Below are 17,201 nucleotides of genomic sequence, written 5' to 3' on the forward strand. Positions count from 1 at the left end.
TGAGTCGTAACGTAGTCGTATAATAGTCGTAACATGTCGGTATTAAAATTCACGTTTTCTTCGTTTGGGGGTTGGTGTACTTGTATTATGCGACTGAATTTTAATAGTCGCTTGGTAGTCGCCAAAATTGCCTATATATACGACCTTCACCACTTCTTCTCTCTTCACTCACCATTTCTTCTCTTCTCACTCATAAAAACACAAAAAAAAAATCTTCCAAAATAAAAAAATATTCCAAAAAAATTTTAAAAAAAAAATCTTCCAAAAAAAAAAAAGAAAAAAAAGATTTTATATATTCTTGTATAATGTCTGGGAATTACAATTATAGTAATTCTCGAGAGTGGATGTATAAGAGGTTCGATGAAGTGACGGGCAATTTTTCGGCGGAGTTTACAACGGGGATGGAGCAATTCATGGAATTTGCAAATAGTCAATCTCTAGCACAGAATAATGGGGGTATGTTTCACTGTCCTTGTAGTCGTTGTAAGAACGATAAGTTTATGTCGGGAAAAAGAATTTGGAATCATCTTTTTAGCAATGGATTTATGCCTGATTATTATATTTGGTATAGACATGGGGAAGAAATCAATATGGATATAGGAACAAGTTATGTTGGTAGTGATCAAGAAGTGGGTAATGTAGATGTGGGTAATGTAGTAGAAAATCCATATGTGGATATGGTGAATGATGCATTTCGTTATAATGTGGGTTTAGATGATAACTATCATGAGGGTAGTTCTCAAAATGTAGAATAACCAATACGTAATCATTCAAAGAAATTCTACGACTTGTTAGAAGGCGCAAAAAATCCACTATACGATGGTTGCCATGAAGGTCACTCACAATTATCGTTAGCTGCTCGAGTCATGCAAAATAAGGCGGAGTATAATATGAGTGAAAAGTTAGTGGATTCGGTGTGCGAAATATTGAATGAGTATTTACCAGAAGGAAACCAGGCAACGGGTTCACATTACGAGACGGAAAAATTAATGCGCAATTTAGGTCTCCCATATTATACAATTGATGTTTGTATTAACAATTGTATGATATTCTGGAAAGATTACGAAAAGGAAAAGACTTGTCTGTTTTGTGGTGCTCAAAGATGGAAGCCAAAGGATCCTCGACGTAGAACCAAAGTACCATACAGTCGTATGTGGTATCTACCTATTGCTGATAGATTGAAGAGGATGTACCAGAGCCACAAGACTGCGGCGGCGATGAGATGGCATGCTGAGCACAAATCTAAGGAGGGAGAAATGTGCCATCCTTCAGATGCAGCGGAGTGGAAATATTTTCAAGAACAAAATCCTCGATATGCAGAAGAACCCCGTAACGTTTATCTTGGACTATGCACTGATGGGTTCAATCCGTTTGGCGTGTCTCGTAATCATTCATTGTGGCCTGTGATCTTGACTCCATACAATCTACCCCCTGGTATGTGCATGAACGAAGAGTTCTTGTTTCTTACAATTTTGAATTCTGGGCCAAATCATCCGCGAGCTAGTCTGGATATCTTCCTCCAACCTTTGATTGAGGAGTTAAAAGAGTTGTGGTCTACTGGAGTCGATGCATACGATGTTTCCTTGAATGAAAATTTTAATCTAAAGGCAGCGCTAATGTGGACGATAAGTGACTTTCCGGCGTATGGCATGTTATCAGGATGGACAACCCATGGAAAATTGTCTTGTCCAGTTTGCATGGAGGATACAAAGTCGTTTTATCTCCCTAATGGAAGGAAGGTGTGTTGGTTTGATTATCATCGGAGATTTCTTCCTCACGGTCATCCATTAAGGAGGAATAAGAAAGACTTTCTAAAGGGAAAAGATGCTTTGAGAGAGTATCCACCTTAGTCATTGACCGGTGAGCAAGTTTATTACGAGCGGTTGGCTGAAGTAAAACCACCAAAAACCAAGGACGTTGGTGGAAATGGTCATGAAAAGAAGACTGCTGGCTATGGGAAGCAACACAACTGGCATAAGTTAAGCATCTTATGGGAGCTGCCTTACTGGAGGGACCTCAATCTTCGACACAATATTGATGTGATGCATACAGAGAAGAACGTTTTGGATAACATCATGTATACTCTTATGAGTGTGAAGGGTAAATCAAAAGACAACATCATGTCAAGATTGGATATACAAAAATTCTGTTCTCGGCCACAACTACATATTGATAGTGATGGTAAAGCTCCTTTCCCACCCTACACTTTGACAGAAGAAGCAAGAACAAGTTTACTAGAATGTGTCAAACATTCGGTGAAATTTCCTGATGGCTATTCGTCAGACCTAGCTAGTTGTGTTGATATGGAAAATGGAAAGTTTTCAGGCATGAAGAGTCATGACTGCCATGTTTTTATGGAACGACTACTTCCATTTATCTTTGCAGAACTCCTAGACCGGAACGTCCACCTTGCATTATCAGGTATTAATTAATTTCATATATATACCTATATTTTTGAAGTCATTTAATAGTAAATATAAAGAAATTAACCCCAATAGTTTGCATTGTATATTGTAGGGCTTGGAGCATTTTTCCGGGACTTATGTGCGAGAACTTTGCATAAAAGTCGCATTCAAATTCTAAAACAGAACATAATTCAGATCCTATGCAATTTGGAAAAGATCTTTCCACCATCATTTTTCGACGTGATGGAGCATTTGCCTATACATCTCCCCTACGAAGCTGAATTAGGAGGCCCTGTCCAATATAGGTGGATGTATCCTTTTGAGAGATTTTTTAAAAAGTTGAAAGGAAAAGCGAAGAACAAAAGATATGCGGCTGGATCAATCGTTGAGTCATATATCAATGACGAGATTGCTTACTTCTCTGAGCACTACTTTGCCGATCATATAAAAACAAAATCAAGGTAAATTCTAAAATCAATCAAGGTAGATAAAACTGTTATCATTTATTTGAAAGTCATTTGCTTTTCTCATTTGGTCAGGTTAACACGATTTGATCAAGGTGAAGCCCATGAATATCATGTCCCTGGAGTACCTCCTATATTTACTCACATCGGCCGTCCAAGTGGAGAAATGAATGAAGTATGGCTGTCTGAAAGGGACTATCAATGCGCACATGCATATGTTTTAAGAAATTGTGACTATTTTCAGCCAATTGAGAGGTATAATTAAGTTTATATACTTTATTATATATATAATCCACAAAAATTCTCATATATTTGTGTTGGTCTTGTATATATAGTATGTTCGAGGATTTTATTGGTGCAAAATATCCAGGACTTTCGGAAAAAGAACTCTCCACCAAAAGAGATGACGAATATCATTTATGGGTTAAAGATTATGTATGTCTTTATTTAATCCTTATGTAAAATATTTTTATTATATATTATAAATAATTCTCATATAATATTGTGACTAATATGCAGGTTTTTTACTGGAACGCCACAAATCCATTTCCTACCTGGGTTCAAGAGATAGTGCATGGACCTTTGAACAAGGTCAAAACATGGCCAATGTATTTTACAAGAGGCTACTTATTTCATACACGTGATCATGGTGTTGGACGAAAGACTTGTAACTATGGAGTCTGTGTTAAAGGTGAAAATTACACTGATGCATCCGATGCAGCGGATTTCTACGGGACTTTAACTGATATCATAGAACTCGAGTATGAGGGGATGGTCAATTTGAGAATCACACTTTTTAAGTGTAAGTGGTATGACCCTGTTATGGGTAGAGGCACTCGAATGAGCAATGGTGGTGTTGTAGACGTTCTATCATCGAGAAAATATAATAAATACGAACCATTTATTCTAGGTACGTACATATATATATATATAGATATTATTTTTTAATGTCGATAATATATATTTGTGTTGATATTCCTAAACAGCCTCCCAGGCGCATCAAGTTTGCTATATTCCCTACCCATACACAAAGAAACCAAGGAAGGAATGACTCAATGTTTTAAAAGTTAATCCAAGGGGAAACATTGCAGGAGAATATGAGAACAAAGAACCAACTCTTTTGCAAACAGAAAATGATGATGCTGTATTGGTGACAACTATTGAAGATCTGGTTTTCGATAATCTAGAAGAAATAAATGAACCAATAAATCTTGATTATGATGTCGAAGATGCAGAACCAGAAGATGAATTTCAATGTAATTTATCATCTTCAGACGATGAAGTAGATGAAGACGAAGATCCTCCTAACTAATTATGCTTGTGTAAAATATTTGTATCAATTTGGATAATTATGCTTGTATCAAATATTATTAATAATTATGTTTCTATTAAAATAAATAATTATGTGTTTATATTAAATTGTAAATTATGACTAATTAGTTTCAAAATATTGAACTTTTAGTTTCAAAATATTAAACTTTTAGTTTAATTATGACTAATATTTAGTTTCTAAATATTAAAATTTTAGTTTAATTATTATGACTATTAGCGACTAATTAGCGACTAAATTAAGAAAATATGAATTAATTAATCTCAACCAAAATAAACCCGGGAAACCAAATTAATTTCCCTCTAAACCAAAATTATTTCCCCCTAAACCAAAAAAATTTTGATTTCCCCCTACCTAAAACCTAATTTTTCCCCCAAACCCAAAACCAAAATCCCTAACTCTCCTCTTCTCTTCTCTTCGATAACTCCGAAACCAAAATCCCTAACTCTCCTCTTCTCTTCTCGATTTCTCTTCTGAATCCCTAACTCTCCTCTTCTCCTCTTCGAAAACTCTCCTCTTCCCGATTTCTCTTCTGAATCCCGATTTGCTTTCTCTTATCTGTTTGTCTTTCTCATCTGTCTCCCGATTCTCTTCTTCATGATGGCTCCAACGCAATCTGCGGCGAAGTCTGCAACTAAGGCTCCGACCAAAGCTCCAGTTAAGCGAGGAAGAAAGAGGAAGATGGACCGTAATTTCTTCCAAAGAACCGAAGGGTCGACCCCCATCAAAGAAGCGAGAAGACCAAACCCTCTACCGACACAATACAACTTTACACCGGCAGCAGATTTGCCCCATCCTCAAACACCGCAAGAGCAAGACCACGTTTTCCCGAGACCCTCACCGTCAGAAACACCACAGATCCGCAACTATCCACCGCCACAGACTCTTTTCCGGACCTCGGTGAACCAACAACGTCAGACTCAACAGCCTCTTTCGTCAGAGGAGGTCCATAACAATCCGCGACAGTCTCCACCTGATCCTCCACCACAAGACGCTCCACCGTCTCCAGCTGATAACTCTCAAGCTCAGAGCCGGCCATCATCTCATGGTAACAACTACCATGAAGGCTCTGAGGCTTCAAATCCGGAGCTCCAGGAGGACACGATTGTCCCTCTAAATGCCCTGCTTATAGTTCCAAACCGTGAGAAGTTTACAACCGTCCTCTCCCCAACACCGATGCCAAACACGACCTGGTACTCAATCTTTGATGGTTCTTAATAGGTTCTGTTTTGTGCCTATATATATGTATAAGTACTCAATCTTTGACATCTGTTTTGTGTTGGACCTATATATATGTCTGTTTGATGTTTGTTCTTAATAGGTTTTGTCTTGCGTTGGTCGTATATACATAAGTATAAGTACTCAATCTGTTTTGACATCTGTTTTGTGTTGGTCCTTATCTGTTTTAGAACATTGACATCTTTTTTGCTGTTTTGTGTTTGCAGGTTTACTCGCGACGAAAAATCGCGACTGGTAAGGAGCATTACTAAAATTTTTACAAATAAATTTGATGGTCCATATTACAGCTGGACATGTGTGCCTCGGGACAGACAACAGAGATGGTTCATTGAGTTTGCTGTACAGTTTTCTTCTCTCTTAACCTTTTCACATATAGGTTTACTTGTTGAGTTTCCACTAACATCATTATATTGTCTTTCCTATGTAGAAAACACACACATGGGATCCTTTGATTACTGGGACAGTTCAACAGTTTTTTGAGCTCATCTGCAAACGCCGGATGAAAGACATGATTTGCAATGCCAAGACTAGTGGAGAGCGACCAATATGGATCAGAGATACTATTTGGCAAATAATGGTTGATTTTTGGGAGACTGAAGAAGCACAACAAAGGAGTGTCACCTACTCTAAAGCTCGTATGTCTGATCGTGGTGGTCTTGGTCCTCACGTCCACTTATCAGGTTCAAAGTCTTATCAACAAATCCATAACGAAATGGTTAGTAACTTTTATATACCCATCAATTTTGTTTTTCTTTACATTTGGAGCTTTAAATGATGTCATAACCCTTGATTCTTTTGTAACATTGCAGGAGAAGGAATTGGGAAGACCGGTTAGTCTTGGTGAGGTTTTTATTAAGACACATACCAAGCCTGATGGTACTTATGTTGACAGGAAGGCAGAGCAAATCTCTCTCAATTATGAGAAGAACTTGCAGCAGAAGTTGTCCGACCTTGGGGAACATACTTCACAGCCTCCAGAGCTCACAGCAGATGATTACACAAACATCTTTATTCAGGTAAATATCACTTTTCACAACCCACATTGAATTATCTTTTGATTTCTACAGCCTCTTTAACGTTTGTTTTTCTCTTTGTTTTCTTGTAGTCTACTCAGAAAGATTCACGAGGAAACCTGTATGGAGTTGGAAGTCTTAAGCATACTCTTCAACCTCTTCTCAATGGCTTGGCAAACCAACAACAAGAGTCTGCAATGTTTCAGTCATTGCAAGAGCAAATGAGGGAAACTCAACGTCAAATCGAAGAGCAGGCTGCTTATAATTCTCGCCGTGATGCAGAGGTTGCTGCTCGTGATGCAGAGCTTGCTGCCCGTGAAGCACTACATTTCCAAGCTGTGGCTGAGCAGAAGGACAAGTTAGAGCATTTGGCCTTAGTCGAGAAGTACCTGCGCAAAACTGAGCCTGCCTTTATAGAGTTTATGAAGACTCAATCAGCTGAAGCAACCACAGAGCCACTCTCAACCACACTCCCTGCAACAGCTCCACCTTCAAATCCGGTTCCTTAACAGTGATGCTTTGTAGGTTAACTTCTCACCTACAATTTCATAGACCTAACTAATTAGCTTGTCTCTTTTGTTGAACTTCTCTCTTTTTGTTGAACTTGTCTCTTTGTTGAGACACATGTATACTTGGTATGCATTTGTCTCTTTTGGTTTGTATATTTGTCTTGTGAGAAACTTGGTCTTTTGGTTTGTATTATAAATCATGGTTAATATGATTTTATTGCCTTAATCTTTTTTTTGTTCTAATATGACTTTATTGCCATAATATTGGTTTCATAATATTTTGAGAAACAGGTACCAGTTTCAATTTAAAACATTTATAAATTTGTTTTCCACAAAAAATTAGTCGCTAAACAAACTAAAATTACATTACTAATTTGTTTAGAATAGTAGCCAAATAGTCGTAAATCAATAAGCATGTTACGACTACGTTACGACTACAAGCAAAATTACTGTATATCATGATTAGTCGTAAATCCGTCGTAAGCGAGTCTTCAAATGTTACGACTACAATACAACTCCTTTACAACTGCCAACATAACTGCTGGTTAATCGTAACTCTGTCGTATCGTAGTCGTAATTATTTACGACTCTGTTACGACTATTTTTATGAGTACGGAACTTTGTCGTACAATAGTCGTTAAATAACGACTATTTTTACGACTAATTCTTTTACCGACTAAGGATTTACGACTACACGTTTTAGTCGTAACTGAATCGTAAACAGCAAATTAGCGACTACTTAACGACTCTAACTGTAGTCGGGAATGGACTGTTTTCTTGTAGTGATGTGACTACTTCTCAATAGACAAAAACAAAAAAAAGAACCAACCGAGAGAGATTATGAGCTCGCAGAAACCTTCAGTCCGATGGTAATCTTCATCTCCAACGAGTCACCACGCAATAGAGAGAGTATCCACCTTAGACTTTCTAAAGGGAAAAGATGCTTTGAGAGAGTATCCACCTTAGTCATTGACCGGTGAGCAAGTTTATTACGAGCGGTTGGCTGAAGTAAAACCACCAAAAACCAAGGACGTTGGTGGAAATGGTCATGAAAAGAAGACTGCTGGCTATGGGAAGCAACACAACTGGCATAAGTTAAGCATCTTATGGGAGCTGCCTTACTGGAGGGACCTCAATCTTCGACACAATATTGATGTGATGCATACAGAGAAGAACGTTTTGGATAACATCATGTATACTCTTATGAGTGTGAAGGGTAAATCAAAAGACAACATCATGTCAAGATTGGATATACAAAAATTCTGTTCTCGGCCACAACTACATATTGATAGTGATGGTAAAGCTCCTTTCCCACCCTACACTTTGACAGAAGAAGCAAGAACAAGTTTACTAGAATGTGTCAAACATTCGGTGAAATTTCCTGATGGCTATTCGTCAGACCTAGCTAGTTGTGTTGATATGGAAAATGGAAAGTTTTCAGGCATGAAGAGTCATGACTGCCATGTTTTTATGGAACGACTACTTCCATTTATCTTTGCAGAACTCCTAGACCGGAACGTCCACCTTGCATTATCAGGTATTAATTAATTTCATATATATACCTATATTTTTGAAGTCATTTAATAGTAAATATAAAGAAATTAACCCCAATAGTTTGCATTGTATATTGTAGGGCTTGGAGCATTTTTCCGGGACTTATGTGCGAGAACTTTGCATAAAAGTCGCATTCAAATTCTAAAACAGAACATAATTCAGATCCTATGCAATTTGGAAAAGATCTTTCCACCATCATTTTTCGACGTGATGGAGCATTTGCCTATACATCTCCCCTACGAAGCTGAATTAGGAGGCCCTGTCCAATATAGGTGGATGTATCCTTTTGAGAGATTTTTTAAAAAGTTGAAAGGAAAAGCGAAGAACAAAAGATATGCGGCTGGATCAATCGTTGAGTCATATATCAATGACGAGATTGCTTACTTCTCTGAGCACTACTTTGCCGATCATATAAAAACAAAATCAAGGTAAATTCTAAAATCAATCAAGGTAGATAAAACTGTTATCATTTATTTGAAAGTCATTTGCTTTTCTCATTTGGTCAGGTTAACACGATTTGATCAAGGTGAAGCCCATGAATATCATGTCCCTGGAGTACCTCCTATATTTACTCACATCGGCCGTCCAAGTGGAGAAATGAATGAAGTATGGCTGTCTGAAAGGGACTATCAATGCGCACATGCATATGTTTTAAGAAATTGTGACTATTTTCAGCCAATTGAGAGGTATAATTAAGTTTATATACTTTATTATATATATAATCCACAAAAATTCTCATATATTTGTGTTGGTCTTGTATATATAGTATGTTCGAGGATTTTATTGGTGCAAAATATCCAGGACTTTCGGAAAAAGAACTCTCCACCAAAAGAGATGACGAATATCATTTATGGGTTAAAGATTATGTATGTCTTTATTTAATCCTTATGTAAAATATTTTTATTATATATTATAAATAATTCTCATATAATATTGTGACTAATATGCAGGTTTTTTACTGGAACGCCACAAATCCATTTCCTACCTGGGTTCAAGAGATAGTGCATGGACCTTTGAACAAGGTCAAAACATGGCCAATGTATTTTACAAGAGGCTACTTATTTCATACACGTGATCATGGTGTTGGACGAAAGACTTGTAACTATGGAGTCTGTGTTAAAGGTGAAAATTACACTGATGCATCCGATGCAGCGGATTTCTACGGGACTTTAACTGATATCATAGAACTCGAGTATGAGGGGATGGTCAATTTGAGAATCACACTTTTTAAGTGTAAGTGGTATGACCCTGTTATGGGTAGAGGCACTCGAATGAGCAATGGTGGTGTTGTAGACGTTCTATCATCGAGAAAATATAATAAATACGAACCATTTATTCTAGGTACGTACATATATATATATATATAGATATTATTTTTTAATGTCGATAATATATATTTGTGTTGATATTCCTAAACAGCCTCCCAGGCGCATCAAGTTTGCTATATTCCCTACCCATACACAAAGAAACCAAGGAAGGAATGACTCAATGTTTTAAAAGTTAATCCAAGGGGAAACATTGCAGGAGAATATGAGAACAAAGAACCAACTCTTTTGCAAACAGAAAATGATGATGCTGTATTGGTGACAACTATTGAAGATCTGGTTTTCGATAATCTAGAAGAAATAAATGAACCAATAAATCTTGATTATGATGTCGAAGATGCAGAACCAGAAGATGAATTTCAATGTAATTTATCATCTTCAGACGATGAAGTAGATGAAGACGAAGATCCTCCTAACTAATTATGCTTGTGTAAAATATTTGTATCAATTTGGATAATTATGCTTGTATCAAATATTATTAATAATTATGTTTCTATTAAAATAAATAATTATGTGTTTATATTAAATTGTAAATTATGACTAATTAGTTTCAAAATATTGAACTTTTAGTTTCAAAATATTAAACTTTTAGTTTAATTATGACTAATATTTAGTTTCTAAATATTAAAATTTTAGTTTAATTATTATGACTATTAGCGACTAATTAGCGACTAAATTAAGAAAATATGAATTAATTAATCTCAACCAAAATAAACCCGGGAAACCAAATTAATTTCCCTCTAAACCAAAATTATTTCCCCCTAAACCAAAAAAATTTTGATTTCCCCCTACCTAAAACCTAATTTTTCCCCCAAACCCAAAACCAAAATCCCTAACTCTCCTCTTCTCTTCTCTTCGATAACTCCGAAACCAAAATCCCTAACTCTCCTCTTCTCTTCTCGATTTCTCTTCTGAATCCCTAACTCTCCTCTTCTCCTCTTCGAAAACTCTCCTCTTCCCGATTTCTCTTCTGAATCCCGATTTGCTTTCTCTTATCTGTTTGTCTTTCTCATCTGTCTCCCGATTCTCTTCTTCATGATGGCTCCAACGCAATCTGCGGCGAAGTCTGCAACTAAGGCTCCGACCAAAGCTCCAGTTAAGCGAGGAAGAAAGAGGAAGATGGACCGTAATTTCTTCCAAAGAACCGAAGGGTCGACCCCCATCAAAGAAGCGAGAAGACCAAACCCTCTACCGACACAATACAACTTTACACCGGCAGCAGATTTGCCCCATCCTCAAACACCGCAAGAGCAAGACCACGTTTTCCCGAGACCCTCACCGTCAGAAACACCACAGATCCGCAACTATCCACCGCCACAGACTCTTTTCCGGACCTCGGTGAACCAACAACGTCAGACTCAACAGCCTCTTTCGTCAGAGGAGGTCCATAACAATCCGCGACAGTCTCCACCTGATCCTCCACCACAAGACGCTCCACCGTCTCCAGCTGATAACTCTCAAGCTCAGAGCCGGCCATCATCTCATGGTAACAACTACCATGAAGGCTCTGAGGCTTCAAATCCGGAGCTCCAGGAGGACACGATTGTCCCTCTAAATGCCCTGCTTATAGTTCCAAACCGTGAGAAGTTTACAACCGTCCTCTCCCCAACACCGATGCCAAACACGACCTGGTACTCAATCTTTGATGGTTCTTAATAGGTTCTGTTTTGTGCCTATATATATGTATAAGTACTCAATCTTTGACATCTGTTTTGTGTTGGACCTATATATATGTCTGTTTGATGTTTGTTCTTAATAGGTTTTGTCTTGCGTTGGTCGTATATACATAAGTATAAGTACTCAATCTGTTTTGACATCTGTTTTGTGTTGGTCCTTATCTGTTTTAGAACATTGACATCTTTTTTGCTGTTTTGTGTTTGCAGGTTTACTCGCGACGAAAAATCGCGACTGGTAAGGAGCATTACTAAAATTTTTACAAATAAATTTGATGGTCCATATTACAGCTGGACATGTGTGCCTCGGGACAGACAACAGAGATGGTTCATTGAGTTTGCTGTACAGTTTTCTTCTCTCTTAACCTTTTCACATATAGGTTTACTTGTTGAGTTTCCACTAACATCATTATATTGTCTTTCCTATGTAGAAAACACACACATGGGATCCTTTGATTACTGGGACAGTTCAACAGTTTTTTGAGCTCATCTGCAAACGCCGGATGAAAGACATGATTTGCAATGCCAAGACTAGTGGAGAGCGACCAATATGGATCAGAGATACTATTTGGCAAATAATGGTTGATTTTTGGGAGACTGAAGAAGCACAACAAAGGAGTGTCACCTACTCTAAAGCTCGTATGTCTGATCGTGGTGGTCTTGGTCCTCACGTCCACTTATCAGGTTCAAAGTCTTATCAACAAATCCATAACGAAATGGTTAGTAACTTTTATATACCCATCAATTTTGTTTTTCTTTACATTTGGAGCTTTAAATGATGTCATAACCCTTGATTCTTTTGTAACATTGCAGGAGAAGGAATTGGGAAGACCGGTTAGTCTTGGTGAGGTTTTTATTAAGACACATACCAAGCCTGATGGTACTTATGTTGACAGGAAGGCAGAGCAAATCTCTCTCAATTATGAGAAGAACTTGCAGCAGAAGTTGTCCGACCTTGGGGAACATACTTCACAGCCTCCAGAGCTCACAGCAGATGATTACACAAACATCTTTATTCAGGTAAATATCACTTTTCACAACCCACATTGAATTATCTTTTGATTTCTACAGCCTCTTTAACGTTTGTTTTTCTCTTTGTTTTCTTGTAGTCTACTCAGAAAGATTCACGAGGAAACCTGTATGGAGTTGGAAGTCTTAAGCATACTCTTCAACCTCTTCTCAATGGCTTGGCAAACCAACAACAAGAGTCTGCAATGTTTCAGTCATTGCAAGAGCAAATGAGGGAAACTCAACGTCAAATCGAAGAGCAGGCTGCTTATAATTCTCGCCGTGATGCAGAGGTTGCTGCTCGTGATGCAGAGCTTGCTGCCCGTGAAGCACTACATTTCCAAGCTGTGGCTGAGCAGAAGGACAAGTTAGAGCATTTGGCCTTAGTCGAGAAGTACCTGCGCAAAACTGAGCCTGCCTTTATAGAGTTTATGAAGACTCAATCAGCTGAAGCAACCACAGAGCCACTCTCAACCACACTCCCTGCAACAGCTCCACCTTCAAATCCGGTTCCTTAACAGTGATGCTTTGTAGGTTAACTTCTCACCTACAATTTCATAGACCTAACTAATTAGCTTGTCTCTTTTGTTGAACTTCTCTCTTTTTGTTGAACTTGTCTCTTTGTTGAGACACATGTATACTTGGTATGCATTTGTCTCTTTTGGTTTGTATATTTGTCTTGTGAGAAACTTGGTCTTTTGGTTTGTATTATAAATCATGGTTAATATGATTTTATTGCCTTAATCTTTTTTTTGTTCTAATATGACTTTATTGCCATAATATTGGTTTCATAATATTTTGAGAAACAGGTACCAGTTTCAATTTAAAACATTTATAAATTTGTTTTCCACAAAAAATTAGTCGCTAAACAAACTAAAATTACATTACTAATTTGTTTAGAATAGTAGCCAAATAGTCGTAAATCAATAAGCATGTTACGACTACGTTACGACTACAAGCAAAATTACTGTATATCATGATTAGTCGTAAATCCGTCGTAAGCGAGTCTTCAAATGTTACGACTACAATACAACTCCTTTACAACTGCCAACATAACTGCTGGTTAATCGTAACTCTGTCGTATCGTAGTCGTAATTATTTACGACTCTGTTACGACTATTTTTATGAGTACGGAACTTTGTCGTACAATAGTCGTTAAATAACGACTATTTTTACGACTAATTCTTTTACCGACTAAGGATTTACGACTACACGTTTTAGTCGTAACTGAATCGTAAACAGCAAATTAGCGACTACTTAACGACTCTAACTGTAGTCGGGAATGGACTGTTTTCTTGTAGTGATGTGACTACTTCTCAATAGACAAAAACAAAAAAAAGAACCAACCGAGAGAGATTATGAGCTCGCAGAAACCTTCAGTCCGATGGTAATCTTCATCTCCAACGAGTCACCACGCAATAGAGAGTGAGGGACAAACATGAAACTGTCTTGAGGGGTTTCAGAGCTCACTTCAAGAACTCTCTTCACTTCTGGTGATTTATAAGTAAGAGTGTGCCCATCCATAGAGTAGTAGAGACAGTATGCAAGCTGACCTAGTTCCGAAGCAGATGGTGCAATCCATCTAACAGTCACATACAAACAATGCGGCTCATTGAAACATTGCAGTGCAAACAATAGTCTCTTCTTAGATTTCCAAAGTACTAAACTCTTCTCGCTAGCTATGTTCATCTGAACATCAACTGCACCACCGCAAAAAAAGGACACAGATTTGGATTCGTGACAGTGGTTATCAAAAAAGTGAGTGTAGATGTTATCATATGATCCAGTGTAACTGCATTCCAATACAGGGCAGGAGCATTGAGTAAAAGTGCATTCCTTTTCATGGATTGATTCTTTCGCATAAGATACGTTCTTGGTGCATCCAAGCTTGGCGTTACGGCAAGGGACAAAGACTGATTCAAGAACACTCTCCATTGCTCTGCAGCGATTGTGGCCAACAGGCGAAGCACACGTAGGGCACTTATTACTCAGTTTGGGACAGCAAGAGGAGCAAGCCAAATGCCCATTATCACACTGAAAATCCAAAAACAATCAAAGCTCTAATAACCACACATATTCAAGAGAACATGAATATGGAAAAGAGACAAGAGGTTAATCCAAAAATAGAACTGTCACAGTATAAACCCAAATGTAAGGTTACGAAAACCTCAACTGATAATTAATATATAAAAGTTATTCATCGGAATAGTATCTAGCTAATATATATAATCGATGTTGCCTAGTCAATAGTTAGTTATACACACATTTCAAATGAGAAGCTTCTATTTAGGGAGAAAAAGATTAGAAACAAAACCTGAAAGATTGGAATAGTCAGTGCCTCGAAGCAAATGGGACAGTCCAGAACATCCAGACCAAGCAGCATCGCTGAACTACTACGTTGCCTCTTTTCAAGTGAGTGTTGTTGCGCAATCCTTCTCTGTCGCTGTTAGATTCGGAAGTGACCACATCAATAGAATTATAATTTTGATCATGAATCGGTCTACCTTGTTCCTCATTGCCTCCACTTTTAGTTTGAGGCTTCCTTGGACAACATCGTAGATGGCGCCACAGATTTGATGTTATACGAGGTGTCACCAAAACCTTACCACAATGGATACAACTACACCTTCCTCTGCCATCTTCCCCTGTACCTACCGATACAAACTCTTTCCAAGCATCAGCTTTTTCACAGTCACCCTGAACCGGTCCTTGAGTTTCTCCATCACCTTCCTCATTCGTTTCCATACATTCATTCTTAACATTACGAGTTACAAACTGCAAATCCATTCTGCATGAATCATAAATAACATAGATGAAATCATTAACTGCTTATAATGTCAAAGTGATCTGCTTTATAGAATGATCCCATTTCCCATAAGAAGAGCAAACACAAAAAAACAAAGATTAAATTTTTAAACAAAAGAAACCCTAAGTAGAGATGTTAAGAGATAATAACAACGAATTTAATCATACCCAGATACGAACATCACAGAGCAAACGTTTATTAAGAGAGTAAACACTATCTAGAAGCAAAGGGTGAAGAAACTAAGAACACAAACATGAAAAGTCCCTAAAGTCCATGCTACGTTTTGATTTGAATTAGCAATGTTATCTCACTTGAACAGAGCGAATGGTTAATAGGTTTTCACCAGAATAAGCTGCAAAGGACGAAGACGAAGACGAATTGAGAAAGAGCCGAGAGATTTTGGGGGTTTCTTTTTCGTGAAGATTAACAATTGAGAAGAATGTATAAAACGCTTAGTTTCACTGAAGTAACAAAGCTACGTCGTTTTGAGCCAAAGGACTTGAAAAAACATTAAGTGGGAGTTATTGGTTTGGGATTTGAATAGAGTCTAAAGACTTTAAAATGTTATATGGAATATGTTGTTATTAGATCAAGATTTTGTTAAACTCTGCTAAAGTTAAGTATTATTAATTTGTGATTTGTAAAAAGTCATGTAAAATCTTAAGAATTTTAAGTTATTGGATTCAGACTTTTATAAAGTCAATAATTTTTTTTTGTTATTCGATTAAAACAAAAAAATTTAGAATTGTTAATGAATTCAATTGTTGTGTTATTGATTCATGATTTTATACATTTTATTACAAAATAAAGTCATGGAAAGTATCACAAAAATACAGAGATTGTTTGGAGCATTTTACAAGATTTTAGAAAACTATTCAACAAAACTATAGAATACTTTCTAGCAATCCTTAAAAATCTTTCACTTATTCACTTTTGATGATTTTGTTGAAGTATTCAAAATTCTTTACAAAATGGAATTCAGTAATGCCCCCTTATGTACTATGAAGATATTGTCAATAGTTACACACATTAAATATTTCCCGCACTTGAAAAGTTAAATGAAAAAATCTCTTCCACCCTTCTTAGTTAACCAATCAAAATATAAAAATATGACATGTGATATCATATATATATAAAAATCAAAATTAAAATCAAAAGACAAAACAAATTATGGAAATCAATTTTGTAGATTTTTTATTAAGGAAATTATGTCGGTTTGGATTTATATTTTATAATTAAACGAATTATATAACTGTTTAGATTTATAAAAGATGATTAGAGTTTAGATTTTATAATTAAACAAAATTATATGTCAGTTTGGGTTTATAAAAGAGTGGTTAAAGTTTAGATTTTACACTAAACAAAATTATATGTCGGTTTGGGTTAATAAAATAGTGATTAGTATTTAGTTATTACAATAAAACAAAATTATATTTCAGTTTTGATTTATAAATGAGTGGCTAGGGTTTAGATTTTATAAATAAAAAAACTATAAATAATGTTAGGATGAATGAATTTATAGTTAAAACTATAAATAATTAGATAAAATTATATGTCAGTTTGAGTTTATAAAAAAACTAGGTAATAACCCGTGCTGTTGCACGAGGTGAAATTTTTGTTTGAGATATTACATTTGTAAATATATTTATTTAGTATAACATTTATAATACAAATGTATATTGGTTTGAATTCATTAAGTTTATGAAACTTTAAAATAGTAATCGTTTCACCATAAATTTTAGATTGACATGATGGCGGATTGGATCGAATGTGAACCGAATTAGTGATCAGTTAGATTTTTATCAAAATATTGAACTATTAAATCAGATAAAACCACAAAAAACTAAAATTTTACGAACCTGATGATTTAAATAA

The 17,201-nt window shown here is 36.5% G+C and overlaps 3 protein-coding genes and 2 pseudogenes across 3 annotated transcripts; 4 read left to right on the forward strand and 1 right to left on the reverse strand.

Annotated features, from left to right (window-relative positions):
- The first annotated feature begins 280 nt into the window (after positions 1-280).
- Positions 281-2,870, forward strand: LOC147932894 (uncharacterized; annotated as a pseudogene).
- Positions 2,871-4,618: 1,748 nt separating this feature from the next.
- On the forward strand, positions 4,619-7,199 carry LOC147932895 (uncharacterized). The gene is made up of 5 exons (XM_087479937.1): positions 4,619-5,392; positions 5,645-5,777; positions 5,866-6,153; positions 6,248-6,454; positions 6,544-7,199. Exons 1-5 carry the CDS (start codon positions 4,797-4,799, stop codon positions 6,958-6,960), a joined length of 1,641 nt encoding a protein of 546 aa, XP_087336063.1. The 5' UTR covers positions 4,619-4,796; the 3' UTR covers positions 6,961-7,199.
- A 627-nt stretch (positions 7,200-7,826) lies between these two features.
- Positions 7,827-8,946, forward strand: LOC104755719 (uncharacterized). The gene is made up of 3 exons (XM_087477219.1): positions 7,827-7,869; positions 7,970-8,497; positions 8,594-8,946. Exons 1-3 carry the CDS (start codon positions 7,827-7,829, stop codon positions 8,944-8,946), a joined length of 924 nt encoding a protein of 307 aa, XP_087333345.1.
- A 1,730-nt stretch (positions 8,947-10,676) lies between these two features.
- Positions 10,677-13,277, forward strand: LOC147932896 (uncharacterized). Its single transcript, XM_087479770.1, has 5 exons — positions 10,677-11,470; positions 11,723-11,855; positions 11,944-12,231; positions 12,326-12,532; positions 12,622-13,277. Exons 1-5 carry the CDS (start codon positions 10,875-10,877, stop codon positions 13,036-13,038), a joined length of 1,641 nt encoding a protein of 546 aa, XP_087335896.1. The 5' UTR covers positions 10,677-10,874; the 3' UTR covers positions 13,039-13,277.
- A 251-nt stretch (positions 13,278-13,528) lies between these two features.
- Positions 13,529-15,307, reverse strand: LOC104734106 (E3 ubiquitin-protein ligase SINA-like 7; annotated as a pseudogene).
- Positions 15,308-17,201: the final 1,894 nt, after the last annotated feature.

The sequence above is a fragment of the Camelina sativa genome, chromosome 12 (genome assembly GCF_030686135.1).
Source record: "Camelina sativa cultivar CO46 ecotype springtype chromosome 12, ASM3068613v1".
NCBI lineage: Eukaryota > Viridiplantae > Streptophyta > Magnoliopsida > Brassicales > Brassicaceae > Camelina > Camelina sativa.